General features: G+C 40.3%; 1 protein-coding gene across 3 annotated transcripts in view; it reads right to left on the bottom strand.

Moving 5' to 3' along the window:
* LOC100567130 (ephrin type-A receptor 3) overlaps positions 1–25,038 on the bottom strand; it is a 267,235-nt gene that overhangs the window by 155,685 nt on the left and 86,512 nt on the right. For all 3 annotated transcript variants that reach the window (XM_062974904.1, XM_062974905.1, XM_016992540.2), the window contains exon 3: positions 22,516–23,176. In XM_062974904.1, the coding sequence (XP_062830974.1) occupies positions 22,516–23,176 (661 nt within the window). The remainder of the gene's footprint in view (positions 1–22,515; positions 23,177–25,038) is intronic.

Here is a 25,038-nt window from a genome sequence, read left to right as displayed (position 1 = left end):
TTCAGGAAGCAGCTGAAGACTTGGCTGTGGGATCAAGCATTTGGCCCACCCTAAATATGAGTTGATATGACCTGATGGATTAATATTAATTCAAACACAGATTGGCTCTGACTTTGGCTTGAAACTTCCCCTTTTGTAATGATCACATGGTTTTAACTGTTTTAATTTGATTTGGATACCAGCTTTTATTTGTGTTTTATGTTTGTTTTTTCTACATGTTGTATTATATGTGGCATTTAATTCCGCCATTATGTAAGACCTCTCTGGGTCCCCCTGGTGGAGAAGAGCGGTATATAAATTAAATAAATAAAGTTTATATGCAGTGTTGATGACTAACCCTTTATTCGGCTAATGCAAAGCAGATATCTAAGCCATACGAAATATCTTGATGCCAAAACACGACATGGGAAAGGGCTGATATTCTGGGTTGGGAAGGAGAACTCTTTTAAAATCCCTTATTTCACTTGACTCAGCTCAGAAACCCATTTTAAATCAATAAGAAGTAGCTTCCTAAGCAATGGCCTTCACAGTGTCTCACATGAATGTCAGAGTTATGTTTTGGCTGTCTGGCAAATAGTTTCTTACAAACAGATTGAGTAAACACATACTTACTTGCAGGGGGAAAATCCTCTCATCCATACATCTTTAAAATGAACTTCTGGTTGGTAGCTAAATTAAAAACAAACACCACAGAATCCCTATGTTCAGTTGTCAATCACCTTTCTCTTTCCCAAACCAACCCCCCTCCAAATAAATAAAGATGATCACTGTCAATTTTGTCTCTCATCATGTTTCTGTTGTCTATACAGCATTTTGTACATACAAGATTGCCTCACTTATAGAGGAAAAAACAAAAAAAAATGCATTTTGACCTTGACAGCCACAGTAAATACCCTTAAATCCCATGCAACCTTGTCTAGAGTCAAGAAACCTATTAAATCTTTTCTCAATCCTTTGAAAGTCAAATACAACTTTTGATAGTTTAATTTATATTCTATAAAACAGGCACAATTGTAACCTGCGCCATACCTTATTTTGAGGTTGTTGCTAAGAAACAGTTGTCACCACCAGCCCTATAGAACAAAGTGTATACTGTCTTTATAAAGTATCAACATCTCCAGTCTGAATATGGCAAAAGACAAATGGAAAAAGCAACATTGAAAGAGATTTTTAAATGTTTTTTTTTCTTAAAGCTTATTCTTCAGTATTTCATGAATGAAAACTGGGACATATGTAGCCAAGCAACATCAGAGTTGTGATCAAGATGTGAAAAGTTATTAATGAGGAAGAGTAGACAAGCTAGGAGAGATAGGACCAACTTGCTTTTGTCTGGGTTGACTGGGAAAGCAAGATTCTGCCTCCTTCCCTCTGCTACTAACTGAAGAAAGGATCCTTCTACACTGCCATATAGACCAATTCAAAGCAGATAATCTGGATTTTATATGGCAGTGTAGGGGGGCACAAACTATCTTTGCACTTTGAACTTAGTTTGCATCAACTTAAATAAGTCAAGGATGAAGGTCATCTTCTCTATCCCCCTCTTTACAGCTACACTACTAATCAAACTCACAACAGTCAAAACTGCAAACAAGGAGGGATGTCCGTATATGTGTGTGTTGTAATAAATATAGGGACCGATTTGTCCTACTGTGTATACAGCATGCAGCTCAGCTTTATCTTCCTGTTTTACTGAAGTAATTACAGGATTTTACAAGTCTTCCCATTAGGACAACCTCTGTTACTTTAAAATTGTGCCTTGAAAATACCTCCATCCTAAGCAAGATCTGATATCAAATCACAAAGCAGATGGACTCCTGGTATAAAATGCAAACTCAAGTTAGGATATCAGAAAAAAACCTGACATGATGAAAAGTCTTTCTCTGAATCCTACTCCAGGCCAGAAATGTGAGCAACTGCTGCTTTGGGAAAAATATGCTGACTGATTCACTCCCAATCCTTTGGCGAGCAAACCCATTTTGCAGTTGGTCTCCTGCATTACTGATATGCTCCTAATACCTAAAAGAGAACTTTGAATTCCCTTTCAAAACTTTCATTAGCAAGAAATGTAAGCTGTTGATGAGCCATATGAAATGAAAATAGGACTGGATTGGGTATAACAGGAAATGTAATCACTATTTTTTCACACAGAAAATATTGTACAGTAATATGACGAAATATTAGTTTGGACTGTACTGTATTTTACGATTCCACACAATTCAGATTTGGCCAGAAAGGAAAAGGTGCCCACTATCTTCATTACAGTGAATGTTTTTTTCTTCTTTTGCTCTGACTTCATTAAACCTTCACTGCCAAGTGATGCCAGGTTTTCTGACAGATGGGTAACAGATGAGATATGTAGTAATCCCTAATTATGAAAGAATGTGGATGTCTGACATGTCTGGTATTAAGGGACCAATGGAAACAGTGTCATACTGACCCTTCAGAAATGATTAGTAGGAACGTGTAATATATCTCATTGCAAAAAATTGGTGAACATAGCTTTACAAAGACATAACAACTGGCACCATGTTGAATGGACACTCGTCCTTATGTCCATTTTTAGTCTGGCAAAATGTGTTCTAAACTCTATGTTGTTATTTGTACTTTAGCCCCAATTTAATTTAGGTGGAATGATAAATAACAGAAAGTAATGATAACAACTAAAATAAATGTTATGGTTGAGCCTTCTGGCTCCGGTACTAGGAGACGGGGTCGTAAGACTCCTCGAGAGTCAGACTCTTTTGAGGAGCGTGAAAGGAAACGGCTCCGGGACTTATTTGCAGAGCCAATAGATGAAGACTCATTTGAGGGTTTTACCGAGGGAATGGAGGAAGAGTTGGTTAGCTCAGAGGAGGATGACATGGAGTGGACTCGTGTGAGGGAGGATTTGGGTGTCACCGGCAATGATAGCATGGGAGGCAATTGGCGGGTTGCAGGATCAGACCCATGGACGGGCTGGAGGGATGGAGCGGGATCCACAGCTGGGGATGCTGTGGGGCGTAGTCAAAGGTGTTTTAGCTCTGATGAGGATGATGATGATGAGGCACCTGGAATTAGGATAGCAGCTGACAGCGATGAGGAGTTATGAACTGGGATAAAATGGGGTTTAGGATCAATGGCTAATTGCATTGGGCAAGGTAATCTGGACGAACGCTTGGGCTCTTGTTGGGGAACTTCCTGAAGACGGGTGTGATTCGTTGCTGGATACCTTGGACCTCCGTCGTCTTTTTGACGGACATTAATTACCTACTCTGGATTGACGCTGGACTGACTGACTGACTACGACCTCGGACTATCCCTTCTGTGGCTTTCAGTGGAACTTGTGGAACTTTAGACGTCTGCACTTGGCTTTCGACCTTGGACCGGATTGGGACCCTGCTGACCGCCGTTACCCTGATTGATGTGCCTGGACCCGGATTTCGCTCGTTGCACGGAGGAGTAAACAGCCTGAGTTACTCATCTGTAGCTTTTGAGTAGCAGAGAGGAATCTGCTGCCAGCTTTTTGTGTTCATTTTGACCTTTGTTTACCAACTTTTGTTTGTTTAAATTGCCAGGCTGAAATAAGCACTTTTGATTTAATCCGGATTAAACTCCTGTTTAATCCGGTTTATCCTTTCGAACCGTTTTAGTTCAAACGGAGCTGTTTCTGTTACTTTTCACACTGAAGACAAGTGTTTGCCTAGTCCTTTGTTTCCTACGGGCATTTTTTAGTTCTGTAACTTCAATAAACTGTGTTGTACTCTATTTGGTGGCGTTATTGTCTTTGACAATAAAAATGTCAAATTTTGGCTCCACCACCCATTTAGCTTTTATGCACAAAGTGAACTTTGACAATATAATAAAATATGATGGTTGCTTACCTGTAACCATATTTCTTTGAGTGGTCATCTATGAAATACGCACATATGATAGTTGCTGCACAGGTGCATCAACTACCATATATGCACATTTCACAGAGACCACAAAGGAGAAATGTGTCTACTCAGAAGGAGGTCAAGTTCAATAAGATGCATTACAAATATCTATGTATAGAATTGCAGTCTAAAGCATTATGTGGGGTGGTGTGAATCCCTCTGAAATAAGTACATTTGATAATGAATATAAATGTAAAATAGACAGACCCTTTTCTCTGATATTTATATTTAACATATTAATAAAACTATGTTTCAGATTTTGACTTTAATTTTAAAGTCAACGTCTAAAATGTTGACTTTAAAACATTGAAAGTGTTTAGAAAATGGGGTTTGAGTGTTTTCCTTTTATTTAAGCACAATACACAATAACAAAACTTTGAATTTCCCAAAATAAAGTTGTTGTCTTTAAAATAATTATTGCTTGATAAAATCAGCTTATGACTTCTCTTTAAAGAAAAAAAACAAGCAACATCTAGAACATTTCCTAGGTAGCTTATAAAAATTGCCCCTCAAAACAGTACAGCAGGAATAAACTAAAAATAAATGCATCTGTTAAAACAAATGTACATTAGATTAAATCATTTAAGAAAGAAAAAACACGCAAAATTTTAATGTTTATTTAGAAGTTTACAGATTATTGTATATTTCAAATTCTGTTGTGTCACAAACTAAGCCAGAAAAACATGACTGCAATAATAATAATAATAATAATAATAATAATAATAATAATAATAATAATTTTATTCTTCTATCCCCCCCATCTCCCCGTAGGGACTCGGGGCGGCTCACAGGGGGCCTTGCCCAACATCACAATATAAAAACAAATCAAAACACATAAATTTACAACAATAAATCAACAATATCAGTAAAACCATCATAAAAACAATATTGCAGGAAAAAGCGTTAAAAACAGATATAAAACACAAGTCTAGGCCAAAGGGCGAATGTGTCAAATCAGGGGGAGGTAGTTACGTAATTGACATAGTCATTAAAGTACTAGAAATGACAATAATGACAATAAGAAGGCGAATCAGTGGGTCTATTATTATGTAGGCAGACAGCTTGAACCAACAGAATTCACTCATCAAAGGCTTTCCGGAAAAGCCAGGTTTTCAGGTTCTTCCGGAAGGAGAGGAGGGTGGGGGCCAGCCTAATCTCCCTAGGGAGCAAATTCCAAAGCTGGGGGGGGCCACGACAGAGAAGGCCCATCTCTCTTGTCCCCACCAACCGCGCTTGCAAGGGTGGTGGAAGCGAGAGAAGGGCCTCCCCCGACGAGCGAAGAGATCGTGTGGGTTCGTAGGGGGAAATGCGGTCTCTAAGGTAGGCGGGTCCCAAACCGTTTAGGGCTTTGTAGGTAAGAACCTGCACCTTGAATTGGGCTCGGAAGGTAAATGGCAGCCAGTGGAGCTCCTTAAACAGAGGCGTTGAACGTGCCCTGTAATTTGCTCCAGTTAGAAACCTGGCTGCCGAGCGTTGTACTAGTTGCAATTTCTGAGCCGTCTTCAAAGGCAGCCCCACGTAGAGCGCATTGCAATAGTCCAGTCTAGAGGTAACTAAGGCATGGACCACCATGGTCAGATCAGACTTCTTGAGGTATGGTCGCAGCTGGTGCACAAGTTTTAATTGTGCAAAGGCCCTCCCGGCCACGGCTGACACCTGAGCCTCAAGAGTCAGCCCCGAATCCAGGAGGACCCCCAAGCTACGGACCTGCGCCTTCAGGGGGAGTGCGACCCTGTCAAGCACAGGTTGCCACCCAATACCCCGATCAGATTTGCGACTGACCTGGAGGACCTCTGTCTTATCAGGATTAAGTCTCAGCTTGTTCGCCCTCATCCAGGCCAACACAGCGGCCAGACACTGATCCAGTATCCGAGGGGCTTCCTTGGATTTTGGTGGAAAAGAGTAATAGAGTTGGGCGTCATCCGTGTAGAGATGGCACCGAACTCCAAAACCCCGGATGACCTCGCCCAGCGGTTTCATGTAGATATTGAAAAGCATGGGGGACAGAATAGAACCTTGCGGGACCCCACAGGACAATGGCCAGGGGTCCAAGCAGATGTCCCCCAGCTTCACCATCTGGGAAGGCCCCTCCAGGAAGGACTGAAGCCACTGCAAAACAGCACCCCCAAGGCCCATCCCAGAGAGACGTCCCAGAAGGATACCATGGTCGATGGTATCGAAAGCCGCTGAGATGTCCAAGAGAACCAGCAGGGTCACACTCCCCCTGTCCAGTTCCCTGCGGAGGTCATCCACCAAGGCGACCAAAGCCGTCTCGGTACTGAAACCAGGCCTGAAGCCAGACTGTGATTGGTCCAGAAAATCCGTATCATCCAAGAATCCCTGGAGCTGAGAGGCAACCACCCGCTCCAAGACCTTGCCCAAAAATGGAAGGTTGGAGATTGGTCTGTAGTTACACAAGTTGGTCGAATCTAGGGAGGCCTTCTTCAAGACAGGTCTCACAACCGCTTGTTTTAGGCAAGATGGAAATCTACCCTGCCCCAAAGAGGCATTAATTATTCTCAAAAACCAATCAACCAACCCACCACTGGCCTGTTTTAAAAGCCTAGATGGGCAAGGGTCAAGGGCACAGGTGGTCGCCCTCACCGCTCCAAGAATCTTGTCCACATCATCAGGCTGCACAAGCTGAAACGAATCCCACAAGATCGAACAGACAGAAGCCTCGGTTACCTCACCTGGCATTGCAACAAGGCCAGCATCTAAGTCAGAACGAATCTGAGCGACTTTGTCTGCAAAATGGTGAGCAAACTCGCTACACCGAGTTGCCAGGATGTCAGGTGCCCCCCCCAGCCTGAGGAGGGTGGAGGAGCTCCCCAACAACCCGAAACAACTCTGAGGATCTATTTGTTGCAGACGCGATGCGGGCAGTCGAGAAAGCCTTCCTGGCTGCCCGCAACGCCGCGGAATAGGCCCTAATAGTGGCTCTAGACCGTGCTCGGTCAGATACATCACGAGTTGTCCACCAGCGGCACTCTAGTCTCCATTTCACGCGTTTCATCTCCGCCAGCTCCCCGGTGAACCAGGGAACTGGGGCAATTCAACGTAGCGAGAGGAGACGTTCGGGAGCGATCGTGTCTATTGCCCTGGACAACTCACTATTATAGCGAGCGACCAAGGCATCAACAGGATCGTCAGCTTCCATGGCAGACAGATCCCCAAGAGACCTCAGGAATCCCTCAGGATCCATAAGTCTCCTGGGGCGGACCATCTTAATAGGTCCACCACCCCTGCGGAGGTTTTAAAGCTTGAAGATGTTTGTAGTCCATCTTAATACATGTTTCCTATCTCTTGGCAAAAGATGTAATCATGTCACATGCATAATCTTATTGTGTCATGGTCAGTGCTGATATCCCTGGACTTTCCATATTCCATAGTCCCATGATGCATGATATGTCTGGTGACAATTTTATTTACTGCATAATGCTGGGACAGATATTGATAAACTTCAATTTCCAACATTCTTCACCACGTACTTTGCTAGCTAGGGCTTCTATGAGTCCAAAATCATCTGGAAGACTCCAAGTTGTACACTAAGTATTAACTAAAATCTAGGGAAGATGGCCATTCATCTCCACTACTCCCTTTTTTGCATTTATTCTGAGACCCAGAGCACATGTCTGAAAGCAGCTGGACAGCATGGTGTTTATGATACACACAGTGAATGCAAACAGCAATACTTAATAAGGGTTTTGAAGAATGGTAAGTAAAGCCCTAGGGGAGTGGTGGAGCCCTAGGGGAGTGGTGGCATATAAGTTTGAATAATAAAGAAATAAATAAATGAAATAAAAAGTTAGATACTCTGAAATAGAAACTATAGGGCACATCAGTATGCTTAAATGTAAAAAAAACCCAAACACATTGCATGGCAAAACCGATTAAAGGACAGGGGCTCTGGCAATCTGCACAAGGCTGGGGAAGGTGTCATGTCAGATTCTGCAGATACTGAAACCTGTACAAGGCCACCCTCCGCAGTCCTTATAAACTCATCCATGTCTCTAAATGATTCTAGGACTTCACATGTAATCATCTGCACAGTGAAATCACTTTCTTCTCTGCCATTTTCACAAAGACCTAAGTGGTAAATGCAGATGTGCCCCCATTCTACAAAAACAAATCCAATTTCTATATAAACCATCTCAAACAAAGTAGACATGACATCAGGATTAATAGTACAAAAGGCCCAAATATCTAGCACAACTACAGGGAAATTTTTCATCCACATTATTCATGACATAGTTTCTTTCATTCACACCCAGCATTACCATATATTCTTCTTTCCTTCATTAAGAATGAAACACGGTGCCAAAGAACAGCAACTTGAACTGATTGCATCAGAGCTTAACCTTATAGTAGGCAACCAATGAACCCAACACTGCATGCCAGACTTTGCTTTGTCTACTTTAAAAAAAAATGATGTTTTTATTGGAGTAATTTCTATTCAGTTAAAGTCTAGTTACCTTCTGTGCAAAGCAACTAATATTTATCAGGATTTATTGATGAACCGACAAACATACCCTAGCTGTCTGTTACAAATTATTTGTATACTTCCATAAAATCTGATGCGATTACCTTGAAAATGTTACCTTTTGTACAACAATTACCAGAATTGCCCTGTCAGCATGGCTACTGACCATGTAGACTGGTGGGTGATGGCAGTTGTAATCCACAAGAAGTAACATTACAAGATGTGATATTTTTAATACACTGCAAAGTCTATCAGAAAAAAGAAAGATTACATATTCTGTCCTTCCTCAGACGAATTATATAATAAGATACCCATTTTTGGAGAAGCATCAAAATTATGGGAAAGTAAAGGATCAACTGTCTGAAAGTTAACTGAAAAGTTTCAAAGTAGAAGGATCTGGCTGCTGCTACATCTTTTTAAAAAAAAAAAACATTCCACAAAAGCTATCAGAAATTTTCTGACCCAGGGTTGTTGTATGTTTTCTGGGCTGTATGGCCATGTTCCAGAAGTATTCTCTCCTGACGTTTCGCCCACATCTATGGCAGGCATCCTCAGAGGTTGTGAGGTATGGAGAAACGAAGCAAGGAGGGTTTATATATATATCTGTGGAAAGTCCAGAGTGAGAGAAAAACTCTTTGTCAGTTGGAAAGCCAGTGTGAATGTTGCAGTTAATCACCTTCATTAGCATAGGAAAGGTTCATCTCCTGGCTATTTCTGCCTGGGGGCATCCAGAGTCATTAGCTGCTCTTGGAACTTTTCTGTTTTCAGAGTGTTGCTTCTTATTTGCTGTTCTAATTTTTGAGTTTTTTAATACTGGTAGCCAGATTTTGTCCATTTTCATGGTTTCCTCTTTTCTGTTGAAGTTGTCCACATGCTTGTGAATTTCAATGGCTTCTCTGTGTAGTCTGACATGATAGTTGTTGGAGTGGTCAAGCATTTCTGTGTTCTCAAATAATATACTGTGTCCAGGTTGGTTCATCAAGTGCTCTGACCCACTTTTTTCTCTCTCCTTTTTGTGACTGTGAGCTCACAATCCTATGAATATGGTGACATTTATGATTGGGAATTATGAGCATGAGCCTGCATTCAGACAACCCTAGCTATCTGAAAACAGTGTTTACCAAACATCTGTGCTTCAATGATGCTGTACAAGTCGCTTACTTCCGAAACTTATACTATAGCATTTTCAAAATATACTTTGCTCACTACAATTATTCTTTATGACAAGCTTGTAACAGCTGTCAGTGTTTTAATGGAAGCCCTTGTTAGTTCATCTCAATTCCATCCTGGAACTAATTAAGGATTGTCTAATAACTCTAAACAGAGGCTCAACTGAAGGATGATTCATTGAAAAGGAAAAGAGCACACTGATACATGAACTCAGTGGTTCAGTCTGACATTAACCTTGCATCTTAATCTTCAGTCTCACTGTGCTTTTTTATTCCAAACAGTCAACATGTCTGCAGACAGTAATAATGCAGTTGTTGATACATCTCAGAATGAAGTTCCATACATTTCAGTTAAACTAGTAAAATGGCAGCCTAAAAAGTTTATTTTTTTACCAGTCCTATATATGGGAAATGGAACCCCCAGTGATGCAGTGGCTTAAATCGTTGAGCTGCTGAACTTGCTGACTGAAAGCTTGGCAGTTTGAATCCGGGGAGCAGATTGAGCTCCCGCTGATAGCCCCAGCTTTTGCCAACCTAGCAGTTTGAAAACATGCAAATAGGAGTAGATCAATAGGTACCGCTCTGGCGGGAAGGTAACAGCGCTCCATGCAGTCATGCCAGCCACATGACCTTAGAGGTGTCTATGGACAACACCAGCTCTTTGGCTTAGAAATGAAGATGAGCACCAACCCCAAGAGTTGTCATGACTAGACTTAATGTCAGGGGAAAACTTTTACCTTAACTACTATACATTGGAATGGGGAATGATGGATCTACATGTTGGGCTACAATTCCCCTCAGTCTAAGGCCCTATTTACACAGGCCTCAAAACTCAAAAGAAAGTGGGGTTGGAGGGGGGGGGGTAGAAAACTCAGATTGAAAATGCACGCTTGATCATGGGACTGCATGAAAAACACATGATAAAAAGGTTAAAATAAAATCCAATATTGGGCGAAAAATAAGCTGCTACAGAGCACTGGCTATCCTTTTTTTATAATAGTTTTTATTTTTTTCATGTGAATATAGTACGTTGAAAGTGGGAGAACAAATAATAACTTAAGAGACAGTAGGAAGTAGCGAGGACAGAGCACTGGATATCCTGATGCTCTGGAAAAATCCAAGATTTCCTTGTGGTATGCTGGTATAGACTACTCCAGTATTTCTCCTCATTTTAAAATCCCAAAACAGCTGATGAGGCATATAAACAGATGGAACCATGGACACACAGGGGGCCTCAACGTATGTTCTGCCCTGGCTAAAGTATTTTTTAAGTATTGGGGAGGAAAAAATATGTCCCTTGCTGTCTGTCAGAAATCCATGATACAAGACAGCAGGTGCATTGCTATGGTTGTCAGACATCTGACCTTATTTAATGTGTGGGGGCACATTGGAATTTTCATTGAGGTCAGGCAATAGAAGAAGGGTACTTTTGTACCTTAATCATACCTTAATATTTAACTCTGACCTTGACCCTGATCCCAAACACAATCCTAATTCAAACTAAAATTCTCTCTGTAGTCCAAAAATACCCCATAAATCACTTTATTCAAGTATTTCATAGTATTGCTTGGGATGAAACTCAGGTATTTTCAATCTTTCTTCCTAAATGACATGTAAGCCAGTAAAAGGAGGAAAGGGTTTACTGTATTTTTAGCTGATTAAAATCATGTTTGTTCGGGTCCAGCCTATCTTCATGATCACATCTTTTGCTATGTACCTGCACGAGCGTTAAGATCTTCTGGAGAGGCCCTTCTCTCACTCCCGCCACCATCTCAAACATGATTGGCGGGGACAAGGAAATGGGCCTTCTCAGAGGTGCCCCCCCCCCGGCTCTGGACCACCCCCCCCCCCCAAAAAAAGATTAATCCCCACATTAGACTCTTTCCGGAAAAAGTTGAAAACCTGGCTATTTCAATGTGCTTTCAATTAAATCAGCACCTTACCTATAGCTTTGCACTGATTTATGCCTCTTCTTACCAATTGTGATGACTCATGGGCCATGTAGTCCCGTTCCTGGTACTATTGAGGCAGATGAAGAGGAAAACTTGGGTTTCCCACCGTTTCAGCCAGAATTGGAGCCCTTGCACCTGCAAGATGTTTGCCCACAAGAAGTCAGCCAAACAAGCCTTGAGCAGAAATCTCCCCCATTTTCTCGCCGGGATTATTATAATCAAGATAGAGGCGCTCGGGAGGCGATTCGCCGGAGCGCCAGGATAGCTGCCAGACAATTAGCTGATTAAGTCTGCTTCCCTTGGGAAACTTTAAGGAGTCATGCATCTGGACACAGTATGGGTTTCGTTTCTTGTTCCCCAGGGAAAGTGTTCCTTGGCGGGAAAACAAGATCCTATATAGGTGTTTGCCACAAAGAAATCCTTGCGGAGTCAATTCGGCAGCTTCGGGAGTAGATTGTGTGTGGACTACGCTACTCCAGTTCCCTCGGACCTTGTTCCAGTTTCAAGCCTGCCTTGTCCTCGGATCTTGCCACGGACCTCGTTCTTGCTTCTTGCCTCTTGTTGCCACGTATCAAGCCTTGTTTGCCAAGCATCTAGTTTGCTTCCAGTCTTTGTTGTCAAGCTCCATTGGACTAAAAGAACCCTGTCATTTCCCCACGCTTTGCTTGGCAAGGTGTGTGTTTCGGTTATTGGATTATAACTTTGGACTTTAATATCTCATATTGGACATTGTTTTCCTGGACTATAATTGACCTTTCCTGAAAGGTCTACTTCTGAACTTTATTCTTCACCTGTTTTTATTAACCTTATATATTCCTTTAATAAAGATATTAGATAGATTCTGGCCTTTGCGCATGGTTATTGGTGCTCTGCAGCCTGGGTCCTGACACCAATCACCTTTATTCCTATTATATATGGATTTGATCCCTCGCTCCAACTCTGAATATGTCCACGACACTGGTCAGTTGTTGGATTATTGAATTATGATGTTTGATGTTTTTATATATTTTATGTATTAATTTTGGAATGTAATTTTATGTTATGTATCATGTTTTTAGGGTTTGATCCCCATGTAAGCCACCCCGAGTCCCTTTGGGGAGATGAGATGAAATATAAGAATAAAGTTATCATTATTAATATTATTATTGTGAGTAGACATCTTGTTTTGCTATATTGTTGTCTGAAGTTGTATTAAGATTTCATTAAATTTTGTAATTTCATACATTTTGCCCTAGAATTCAGGTGAATACATTGAATAGAACCATCTAAAAGCAAGCAAGCACCATTATAATAATAATATCACATAGCATTAAAATGAACAATTCCAAGAGATTTAGAGAAAGCAAGTAACAGCTGAAAGCAAGTAACAACTTCTGTGCATTTTCCAAGAAAAATGTACTGTACATTTGTCCACATTCTATTGGATAACATAAAATAAACTTGCTTTCAAGTAGCTGTGTTTTAGTAAAATTCATTCCAGTAATTCACAGCAGGAGCAAACCACCTATCCAAGTGAATCATAAATCTGTGTTACATAAATGTATCTTCTGAGAAAAATAATTTCGAAATACATAACCACTACTTACTCATGTATAATTTAGGGACACTCACATTGCAAAACCAGCAGGGCTAAATCGGAGCTACTAAGATTAGAAATCCCAAAAAGTCGAAACTGAAACTTTAGCATTTTATTCATATCTGATATAGCATTGCTTCCGTACTAGTTTTCTTTTTCTCTTTCCTCTTACCAAACATTAACAGAAACTTGGCAGCCATTTAAAATATTAGGACAGCTTCATATCCCCCGCTCAGCAAACTGTAACGTATAATAATATCCCAACTTTTTTCTTAGTCTGGGAGTCAAAGTGGCTCACAATAATTAAAACAGAGACAGAGGTGAAAAACACACATCATACAAAACATAAAAACCTAACTAAACTATCAATATAATCAAAAAGAGTTAGAAGCAATGCTATTAAAAAAAGAACAACAAATATAAACAGCACTGCACATTATGGAAGACCTTTTTATTATTGGCTGATTTATTTCTCTTCCGGAAAGCACTTATGCAATTGTTACAAACCATGCCATCCTCATGAAATCAATAGATGAACAAGTCAGCAGTATGATTTGAAAACAATGGGCACAATTATTTAAAATATGTTTTATGTTCAATGTTGCAGTGTTATTTTAAATGATGCTGAGTCTTTCCAGGGCTTGGACAAGCTAAAGCTCACAGATTTAGACCCCATCTGCAGTGACCATTTAATACAGTTGCAAACCACTATTGAAGAAAGTGATTACACAATACACAGAGCATTGATGCAAAGGGATTAAGGTATTTTTTCGCACGCTTTTTTGCAGTTTACAGTTAGCTTCTAACTGCATTAAATGATCAGTATAGATGGGGCCAAACTTAATGAATAAATCATCTGGTTCTTTTACTGATATATGATATAGGTGTCCTAGAACAGAATAGAATCAAGGCGTTGGAGGCCACAGGGACCATCCATTCCATACTACCACCTCATGCTTGTTTAGTTCTTGCTTTTGTATTATTTTCTCAATAAAGCGTATTGTTTCAACAACTATCAAAAGCAAATTGTTTCAACTACCCAGAGCCTTGTCACATGACCCAGCTGCACTGTTCTATCTCACCGGCTTTCGACGACAAAAAGGAAGATGCGTGGGGCAACTTGTGGTAAACCACGAGCCCTCCCTCCTCCCCTCATTACACATGGAGGGCAGGAAAGGGTGCGTTGGAACTCTTTCCCACCCCTCATCCCATGGCAGAAAGGGTGGCAACGTGTATTGCCTCTCTGACCTTTCTTCCATTATATCGGCTTTTGGGGCCAAAAGTGCAGTTAGCCCCATCGGAGCTACCCACATTATGCTTTCCTCACTACGGGGGGGGGGGGGGGGGGGAAGGTGGGCAGAACCTGCCGTGCTTTGTGTGATGGCATATGGCAAGTCCCATCAAGACTGCGCATGAACGCAACAAAACAGAGCAGCGTCATGCACATACTACCATAAATGCAGATGGATTTAAAATTTTGCTAGCTTCAATACAATATTATTGGATTCTGCTCTATAAACATCTCACCTGAAGGGAGCATGGTGAGGATGTTTGTCTTACAGGCTTCATACTTATGTCAATTTTGGTTCAATTATTTTCTCGCTATTCAAGTACATTTTCTCCAGTTCCATGTCAATTTCTGCATGTTTTAAGTACATGTGAAAATTTGGGCATAGTTGTAAGCATGCCTTTAGAAAATATACACATTTTGGAAGCATGCGTTAAATTACTTCTCAATACCCCACCTTTCTCTTAGTATGAGATCTAAGCAATGAGATCTAAAAGACCTTGGAGTCCTTGTGGACAACAAGTTAAACATGAGCCAACAATGTGATGCGGCTGCTAAAAAAGCCAATGGGATTCTGGCCTGCATCAATAGGGGAATAGCGTCCAGATCCAGGGAAGTTATGCTCCCCCTCTATTCTGCCCTGGTCAGACCACACCTGGAATACTGTGTCCAATTTTGGGCACCACAGTTGAAGGGAGATGTTGACAAGCTGGAAAGCGTCCAGAGGAGGGCGACTAAAATGATTAAGGGTCTGGAGAACAAGCCCTATGAGGAGCGGCTTAAAGAGCTGGGCATGTTTAGCCTGCAGAAGAGAAGGCTGAGAGGAGACATGATAGCCATGTACAAATACGTGAAGGGAAGTCATAGGGAGGAGGGAGCAAGCTTGTTTTCTGCTGCCCTGCAGACTAGGACACGGAACAATGGCTTCAAACTACAGGAAAGGAGATTCCACCTGAACATCAGGAAGAACTTCCTCACTGTGAGAGCTGTTCGACAGTGGAACTCTCTCCCCGGGGCCGTGGTGGAGGCTCCTTCTTTGGAGGCTTTTAAGCAGAGGCTGGATGGCCATCTGTCGGGGGTGCTTTGAATGCGATTTCCTGCTTCTTAGCAGGGGGTTGGACTGGATGGCCCATGTGGTCTCTTCCAACTCTACTATTCTATGATTCTATGATTCTATGATTCTAAAGACAGCATGCTTTTAAATAAGTCTCAGTCACCGCCACCATTGCATGGAAAACTGAACATGCATTCAAGGTATTTATATTTGAGATTTTATTGTATTTGCATAGCTGAACATTTTATCATTTGTTTGCAAAAGTTGCCATCTTTAGAGTTTTGATTTGTACAAAGGAAAATATGTGGACACAAATGCTTTGAAGTTTTTATGAAGAGACACGATTAAAATAATTCAAAGGGGACATTGAACATTAGACAATTAATTTTAAAGAAAGAGGATGGATTCAACTGTATTTTAATAAAATAATCAGCAAAAACAGATATACACAATTTAAAAATAGTTTCCAGTGGTGGAAAAGTGAGTAAGGCTTTGTGGCAACTAATGACAATTCGTTCTACTTAAAAATTACTCCTAACATATCAATTCTTTTTTTTTTGATGGAAAATTAGGATAAAATGTTTTTAGTTGGACACAAGGTTTATTTTTAAAAGAAAATAATGCTGTTCTGTTGACATAAAACACTTTTTTAAAATCCGGATTAAATGTTCATGAGAGGAAAAGCTAAATGTTTCACCTGTATTATCTAAAAAGAGTAGGATAATGAAGGTTAAAAATCAACAATGAGTGTGAGATTCATAAATAAGTTTCAGTGGTCGTTTGTTTAGTATCCGTATACTAATATATGTAGGTGGAACCTTTATGTGTTTGTCTTATTTTTAGTTTTTTTAAGATGTAGTAGTTTTAGTGTTCTATGTTACAAAAATCTCATTTATTTGTACTCCCTTTGCTGTTTTTTTTTCTTTCTTTTTGCACGTAATAAAATTTGTATTAAAAAACAGCTTCACTTAATAATTCAAATCTACTTTTTTTAGTACCATCCTATGTTTGAGTCATTATTTTCTGTCTGGACAAGTTACAATACTTAATTCTTTAAAACGCCTGTTGTTTCTTATTAAGGCACTATACTCTGACACCACAGCTAGAATAAGAGTTGGCACCTCTGGCTCACTAACTGATGCAATTCACATCAAGAAAGGAGTAAAACAAGGCTGTCTGCTGGCACCCACACTCTTTAATTTATACTTGAATGATATAATAACAGCGCTTTCAGGTCCAGAATTCTTCCCACCCTCAGTAGGTTCAAAGAAGATTTCTGCTCTTTTATATGCAGATGAATATGGTGTTAGTCTCATTTGCCCAAATAGGTCTAAGAAGGCTACTTACTAAACTGGGCATATACTGCTCCAAAGAAAAGCTGAACATCAATTATAATAAAACAAAGGTGATGGTGTTCGGAAAAAGACACTCACAGTTCAGATGGTCCATTGGTGGCCATCAGATTGAACAATGCAGGGAATTTAAGTATCTGGGTGTATATTTTTCAGAGACTTTATCATGGAAGCCCCATATAGAACATAGCAGAGAAGTGGCACTAAAATCTATTGGAGGAATCCTCAGATTTTATAATACAGCAGGGGGCCATCTGGTTGCCCCAGCTCTGAAAATATTCCAGAGCAAAGTTATTGCCCAGATTCTGTACGGCGCCCCAGTCTGGGGATGGGACGATTCACAGATACCAAAATTGGAGGCCATCCAGAATACATTCTTTAAGAAACTGCTAAGACTCCCACCTGGCACTCCAGCAGCCTTGGTCAGAGCAGAGGTTGGTTTACCCTCCATAAGATCCCGCATTCACTTCTCCCTATACAACTATCGGAGAATCATAAAGGATTCCTCAGCTAGGGTTTTCCCAAAGCTATGCTTTGAACATCTATCTGAATGCAAAGTATGGAGCTCAAACATCAGGAATTGCTGAAAATATACCCTACCCTGTCTCATGAGCTTTCAATCCTGAGTTCAAGAGAGAAGTTGCATGAATACATTTATAACCAAGGTATTCAAATGGACAGACAGGCTATTAACAGCTCCAAATTCTCAACATGGTACAAATTATACAAATTCGACCACGAAAGGGCTATGTATCTAACCAACCTCACATTCCCTAACCTCAGACAAGCTTTTACAGCTCTACGATTCCAAAGCATGCCCTCAGCAGTGCTGGATGGTAGATACTCGGGCACTCCTTTGGCTAGCCGAATATGTGTATGTGGGGCCTCAGAAATTGAGGACCTTCCCCACTATTTGTTTGCCTGCACTCTATACTCCACAAATTCTTAGGGCCTATTCTATGGTACCTACGATCGAACACGGTTGAAGAAAAGATCTTCTATCTTTTATCTGATACCAACTCCTTAATCACTCCTTATAAGGTCTCCCTCTTTACCTTGGCAGCAAAAAAAATCAGAGCAAGACTGATTGCGGATATTGCAATCGACTGCGCCGGGGATGCTTTTATCTAGTTTTTAACATGACTGATATTTTATACTGGCTTTTTACCGGTTATATTTTGCAAGCTCTGTTTTATACTTCATGCATCCTGCTTGTAACTGTGGAATTTTATAGGATTTCTATAGATGCTTGGTTGATATTTTTTATGTTTTTTAAATGACTGATCTTATACATTGGCATTTTACCGGTAATTGTGCAGTTCCCAGCACATGTTGCACTTGTGCTGCTGCACCTCACAATGTATAGTTTACATGTTCTGTTTTATCCTGCTTGCATCCTACTTCTAAGTGTTGGATTTTACAGTGTTTTGTATAGATGTTTGTTTGATGTTGTCTCTGTAAATGCATATGACCATTGGTCGGAGCATTAATAAATTGATTGATTGATTGATAATTCTTTAAAAGGATTAAGAAAAACAGTTTCATCAAGCTTTGTATAAACCAGCTTTTTACACTGTAATCTTGAGTGTTTTGCATATTTTATGTATATTTTCTTATTATGGATACATTATAACTGTCTTAAACTGGAATATATTTGAAAATTCAAAGTTTGATCAGTGCTGGTATGATTTAAAAATGGAAAATATCCACAGAAATAGATACAATAATTATTTTTGATGCCTGCATTTTCTTCTGGAATCCTTTCTCATTGTCTATCTTGGCTAGATAGGCAATAGATATTGGCTCTGAACCATTTTTGTAATGAAATATGATAATTTTGTGCCTTAATTTTTTTTGCTTGTATTGCCTACATGAAGACGTTTTGTTCATCTCATCTTAGGTGAGTGAGGGTGGTATAAGAGCATAGGACACACCATGCTGAGCCATGCTGGAGTGTCAAGAAGTATATGAAAAAAGCTCAACATGGTTCTCAGCCTTCCAATTCCTGCTGTGTTACTGACGTCAACAGCAGGGAGGGGATTGGATTACCAACTGCTTTCCAAGTGCCACTTAAATCACACCCTGGTGAAAAAAATTGACAAATTTAGGTCTTGATAAAAGCTGTCAGGACAGCAGGATATTGTATGTAAAACCAGAGCATACCAGAATACTCTGTCACTTTTGTTAACAGCCCGCTCAAACAAAGGTCCCTTGATGAACAAATGGAATTGCAATCAAAAAGGAAAGACAGCACCCCTGGATGCCAAGAAATGATTGCGGGATCAGAGTCTATTTTTACATTACACATTTGTGGTCACAAGGAATCTCTTGCTGACTGAAATCAGCAGGCAGTGCATCAGTATATGGTGTCTAAAAAACAGGATTAGTCTGGTTGTATAAACGTTTAGAAATACATTTGTCTTCGGTTTCATTCTTACAGTTTTAACAAATGGATGTTCAAGCAACTCAAAGTTTAACTTTACTTATATGGGATTACATTTGTAAAGGTTTCTTTAAAGCTGCTCCAAAGAAATTTATACTCTGTATCTTGAATGTTATTCTTTTCTTACAATCCTCATCTCTCCAAATTCAATCCAACTATGGAAGCCCAGAAAGAAAGAAATCTGGAGTATTTTAAAGTATGCATCTTCATCTAATTTCTGACAATAGAAACACAAATGCAAAACCAAACCAAAATTGTACAACTACACTCTATGTTCCTCGACCGTAGTCTCGAGCATATAACGGGTCTCTTAAAAGAATTTGCAAGCACTGGGTGTTGCATGTTTGTGGAATTGTACCATATGGACTTAAACTCTGCTTCCTGAACAAACATTTAACTTTCATTTATAGACATGTATCCTACGGAGACTTGTTCAAAAAGAGAGTGGTGGCAATTTCAACTTGGTTCATTCCAGGAACTATAACCTCCTTAGTGTTCATTTACATTCTTATACAAGAGCTCAATCATAATTAGATACCTGGCATATTGCAGTGTTTGGGGAGAAATTCATCCTTTCCCCTTTGCTACTGTCACAGTACAGATCTCGTGCTTCACACATGACATCTTCACTGTGAAATCATTCATTTCAATGTTAATTCCCTCCCCTAAAATGCAAATGGTCACCATGGAGATCATCTGGACTGGGGAATAAATGTAAGAGAAATATTATCCTAGTCTTTGCTGAAGTCCCAATCTATATGCCCCTCCATGCACATACAGCATCACTCCTCGCTGGGTTTAAAGAAACTAGTCACACAATCACAAAATTTATCCTTAGCATCTAAGGCCGGTTCCACACAAAGGAAAAGTCAGCACTGGACCGGGCTTAAACAACCCAGGGCAGGGTGAACTTTAGCCTTCACAAAGTCCCCAAAAGTCTGCGCATTCTGTGGGGGGTGTCTAGATGTCCTCCCAATAGATTCTGGGAGAAGACCCAGACACCCAAACCACCTCTCCAAAAAGACTTTTAAAAATAAAATTGCTTATTCGGCTGCCATTAAACTGCTGCCGGAGCTCTCCTGGCACATACAATTATCTGCCAGGAGAAGGGGGTGAACAGGAAAATTGCTCCTCACCCCCCCCCTCCTGGCACGTCATTTCTATGTTCCAGGAGAGCTCCGGCAGCAGTTTAATTTTTTTTTTATCTTCTTGGGGGGGGGGGGGAGAGGAGGTTGGTGCCCTCAGAGTTTTCGGGGCTGATTCAGCTGTGCACACTGAGCCCCTCGGTAGTCCCAGGACTACCAACAGGTCAGTTCCCATAGGGCCTATACTGCATTAGACCCAAATCTTTCAGGAAGACCTGGGTCTAATGCTGCATCAAATTAATTCGTGACAAAGTAGGGTTTTCCTGCTTTGTCCCAAATTAATTCAGTTTTACTGGAAATGTTGTTTGGATGTCTCCGGTAAAACCACAGGAGCTCCCATATTATGGGCCCTGGGTGGAAGGGCCCTAAGTATGAGTGCATAAATATAGCATAGGTTTCATTATTTTAAAACAGGGAATTCTGCTCCCTTTATTCCAATTTACCTCTCAATTCCATCCTATAGCTGCCCATAAAGCTGCATACATCAATATCTGTGTAGGCATGACTCAGATTTATAACCAAAATACAGGATTAGTTTAAATAAAGAGGCCAACTAGAAAACCATGACTGCATCTTGTTAGCAGCCCAAGTCAGAGAGGTCTTCTAGACTCAAATGTTTAATACTGAATCAGTGTTTCTTTAAATCTCATGGATCCAATGGGTCTTACTCTATTTGGTGATTAACAAAAAAAACATCACACCAATGTTCTACTCAAATTCCTGCAATGTAGAATAGTTTCTTTTTGGACTGTAACTCCAAAAGTCTCCTAGACAATATACTGCATGGTAACTTTGAGGACTGTAGTTCAAACTATAACTTTTTCAGGATCTGAATTCCATAGATGAAATACTTAGTTGTGCATGCATGTATATATGTGTTGAGAAGGCAGCCACTGCCTTTACTTTGAAAGGAGTCATGCACAGAAGCAGTTTTCTTTTAGGACTTCATTATTGATATTGTATGAATTCCAGTTGATGAAATCAAGAATGGTTTGATCTCCATTGACTACTGCACAAATAGCAGAATGCAAGGATTTTGTAGAATTTAACGTAAAAAATAACCTGCAGGTTCCATGATCACCTCTAGATCCTAAGCATGATAATAGAAGCAATTCTCTCCTTGTGCAATAAAAAGCTTTTTCATACACAACAATAGTGCAATTATTACAATACCCAACATAAACAAAGTGAGAAATAGAGTGACATTGTCATTCCTCTATAGCATTGGTATGGTTGCCACCCTGTGGTCCTCCAGGTGTTTTGGACTTCAGCTAGACAATTCCTAACAGCTGGTAAGCTGGCTGGGATTTCTGGGAATTGAAAGTCAAACCACTTGGAGGACCAAAGGTTGGGAAACACTGCCTATATCAGCAAAGAACCTTAGAAATACATGAATTGCTTTAATGCTGCTATATTTCTCCAGATCTTAAGAAGATAAAGAATGCTAAACCATGACGTAATTGTTTGCTTTGCAAAGCTAGAGTGGCTGTACACATTAGTTGTCTTGAGTCGACCTGTTGAGTCGGAAAAATGAGGCATCTGTATGAAATGGTCTCCCCAGAACAGTGTTTCTCAAACTCTGCTCCTCCAAATGTTTTGGACTTCAGCTCCTACAATTCCTAACAGCTGGTAAGTGGGCTGGGAAACACTGCCCTAGAAGTTTCCAGGAACCTATGTTCTTCACAGGGTCAGTTCATCCTGAAAATATAGTAGTTTTTCAAAACTAGAAGTAGTTTTTCAGATATTTTCGGTCACCTCCCTCTTTTTAAACATGTTCAGTAGTTTGGGTGGCATGAGAATTCCTGGGCAGCATTTTGGTCACTGACCAATACAGTTATCAAAATCTACCCTTTGTGTAGTAGACCCTTATGAAAATTATGTCAGTTGTGGCTTCTTCTTAGTAACAACAGCCAAGAAGTGGTGAGCAACCCAGGGTTTGAATTGTCCATATTAGGTCAAACCAACCAGTCAATTTTTTGCTTGCAGGCATCTAGTTAGTAATAGATATGTTTATGTAAGAAATCACTTTGGAAGTGGTTACAAGCCTGTTCCCTCTGTTCTTTTCCAAAGAAGTTTAAAGCACAGAAATTCATTGAAGGAAGAAAAAACAGTGAAAATGTAAAAACCATTAGACATTACCTTGGCAGGCATAGCCCCTTTCTTCATAGCCAGCATTGCATAAGCACTTTCCTATGGGAACGAGCCATTCGCCTTCTGTACTGCAGTACATTTTGGGTGGGTCTTCCTCTTTGGAATTATTAACACAAGAACCTTGCACTTCCACCAATGACTGGGAATCCATAGGTACTGTGTCTGGAAACATAGCAAGGTTCTTTACAGTGAAAGGGCACTTTTTGAAGTATACTCTCACTGATACTAAGGCAACACATGCACCCACGTCTTGAAAAGCCAAGTAAAATCCTTTCCGGCTGACTGGTCCCACTTCACGAACCTCCGTGTTGAGTTTAAGAATTCGATCCCCAAGATCCATTTGAGTGAAGCTCTCATCAGCTGCAATGGTATCAATCTTTGTAAACTGATGTTCTCTAAACTTGACAGAATACTCCTCATCAGTTTCCATATAATACAGATTAAAGGTCTCTTTGCAAGTGCCCAATACTAGTGGGATGCTGTTACAGTCCCTCAGGGTAAATTTGAGCTCCACATAGATCTTTTGGGCTGAGTTGCGTGGTATCCAGTTTGTCCTCAGCCAATTGTTCTGACTGTGGTCCATAACATTGCAAACCTGGTAGGTTCTGATTGGCGTGTAGTTCTCATCAACTCCACTTATTTCTTCCCACTGAAAACATATATAGAAGAACAGTCATTATGAAATTATCTATAACATCAAAGGAAAATACACATTGATAATCATAAACTAATATTCTCTCCACGGGTTAACACAAAGAAGAGTTGGGAAATCAATGTACATGCTTAGAAAAATATGTGGTATGTCCACCTATGTACATTATTAGAGTTACAGAGAATACATTTTCTAAAGTTTTGCAAAAAAAAAAAAGCCCATGAGAACAAAACACAGGCATAGAATCATGGAGTTGAAAGAGCCATCCAGTCCAACTCCCCGTCATGGTGGAATGCACGAGCAAAGCACTCCTGACAATAGTAATCCAGCTTCTGTGAAAAAAACCTTCCCCAAAAATGGAAACTCAATCACTCGCTAAGGCAACTTAATCCATTGTCGAACAGCTTTTACCATTAGGAAGTTCCTTTTAATGTTTTGGTGGAATTTCTGTTCCTATTGTTTGAATTTATTGCTTCTTGTCTTAGTCTTTGCAGAAAGCAAGTTTACTGCATATTCAGTATAGCATCCTTTCAAATATTGTCAGTAACATATGTCATAGAGGAATATAACTGAGATCCTTTTCTACTAATTTTATGTGGGCAGATTTTCTTTCATCTGCATTCTGAGATGGCAGAGTTTTAATAGACTTGTACAGTGAATGTTTTTCCTAACAAATAAACCTCTTTTTAAGAAACATATATTTAGGACTTACTGTGTTCTATGCTATTAAATAAATGCACAAAAGGATAGGCATTTATTGTGTTGCTGAAAAAATTAACAGTACCTTAAAAGATAGTACAAACATATATAAGAGCACAAAGGAAGAACACACATCTACTGTGGTTAGTTAAAAAGGGAACAAACTGGTGTGGGAGTGACTGTGGCAGTAGGTCTCATCCAGATGACCCTCCAGCCTCCCCAGTTTGAAAACACCATAGCCCTCTAAGATGAACCTCTGACATCGAGGATTGCTCTAAAGCAAGTCACAAAATAAAAAGCAGATCAGAGGGTGTAAGCCCTCAAGCCACATGGCCCTGGAAGGAGCAAAGACCCAGAGATCCACCTCAAGGACAGTTAATTTTCCCCAACTCCCAGATCATAGAATCTGTTCCAACATCCTATCTTTCATCAAATTTGTGCTAGAAGGTGCTTGCCAACTCAAATCTTTTTCCTACACCTGCCATGGGAATCTATTTAAGTCTCCATCCTAAGTCAATATCCCAAATTCACAATCCCTGTGTAAGATACATAAAAAAAACCTTACATGGGGGAAAGATTCCTATCCAGCCCTGAAGCAACCAGTAATACCTACACTGTACAAAGAGTTTGGAAAAGATCACGATGCTGGGGAAAATGGAAGGAAAAAGGAAGAGAGGCCGACAAAGGGCAAGATGGATGGATGGTATCCTTGAAGTGACTGGCATGAACCTGAAGGAACTGGGGGCGGTGACGGACGACAGGGAGCTCTGGTGCAGAGTGGTCCATGAGGTCACGAAGAGTCGGAAATGACTGACCGAATGAAGAAGAAAAGAAGAAGACAAAGAGGTGGGAGGATGGGACATCAAAACTCAAAAAGGGAGAAAGGGTGAGAAAAGAGGTATTCAATAGGCCCTGAAGTCTTCTCCCTCCTCCCTTGAGTTCTAGCACTTAACTCAGATCGGGGGAAATTGCATTAGAACAGAATGGTAAATAATTAATTGCACTTTCAATCCCAGGATTCTGTTGGATGGAGCCTGAACAGTTAAAATAATAACCTCCTGTTACAATTGTGCAGAGTTGATATACTAATTCTCTAACACAAAATGTGCACCCTTCCTAAAGCTGCTATTCACACTAGTTCCAATCAAAAAGGTTGCCAT

Source organism: Anolis carolinensis, chromosome 3 (genome assembly GCF_035594765.1).
Source record: "Anolis carolinensis isolate JA03-04 chromosome 3, rAnoCar3.1.pri, whole genome shotgun sequence".
NCBI classification, from domain to species: domain Eukaryota; kingdom Metazoa; phylum Chordata; class Lepidosauria; order Squamata; family Dactyloidae; genus Anolis; species Anolis carolinensis.
Note: the sequence above shows the minus strand (reverse complement) of the source record. Positions and strands in the feature narration are given on the sequence as shown.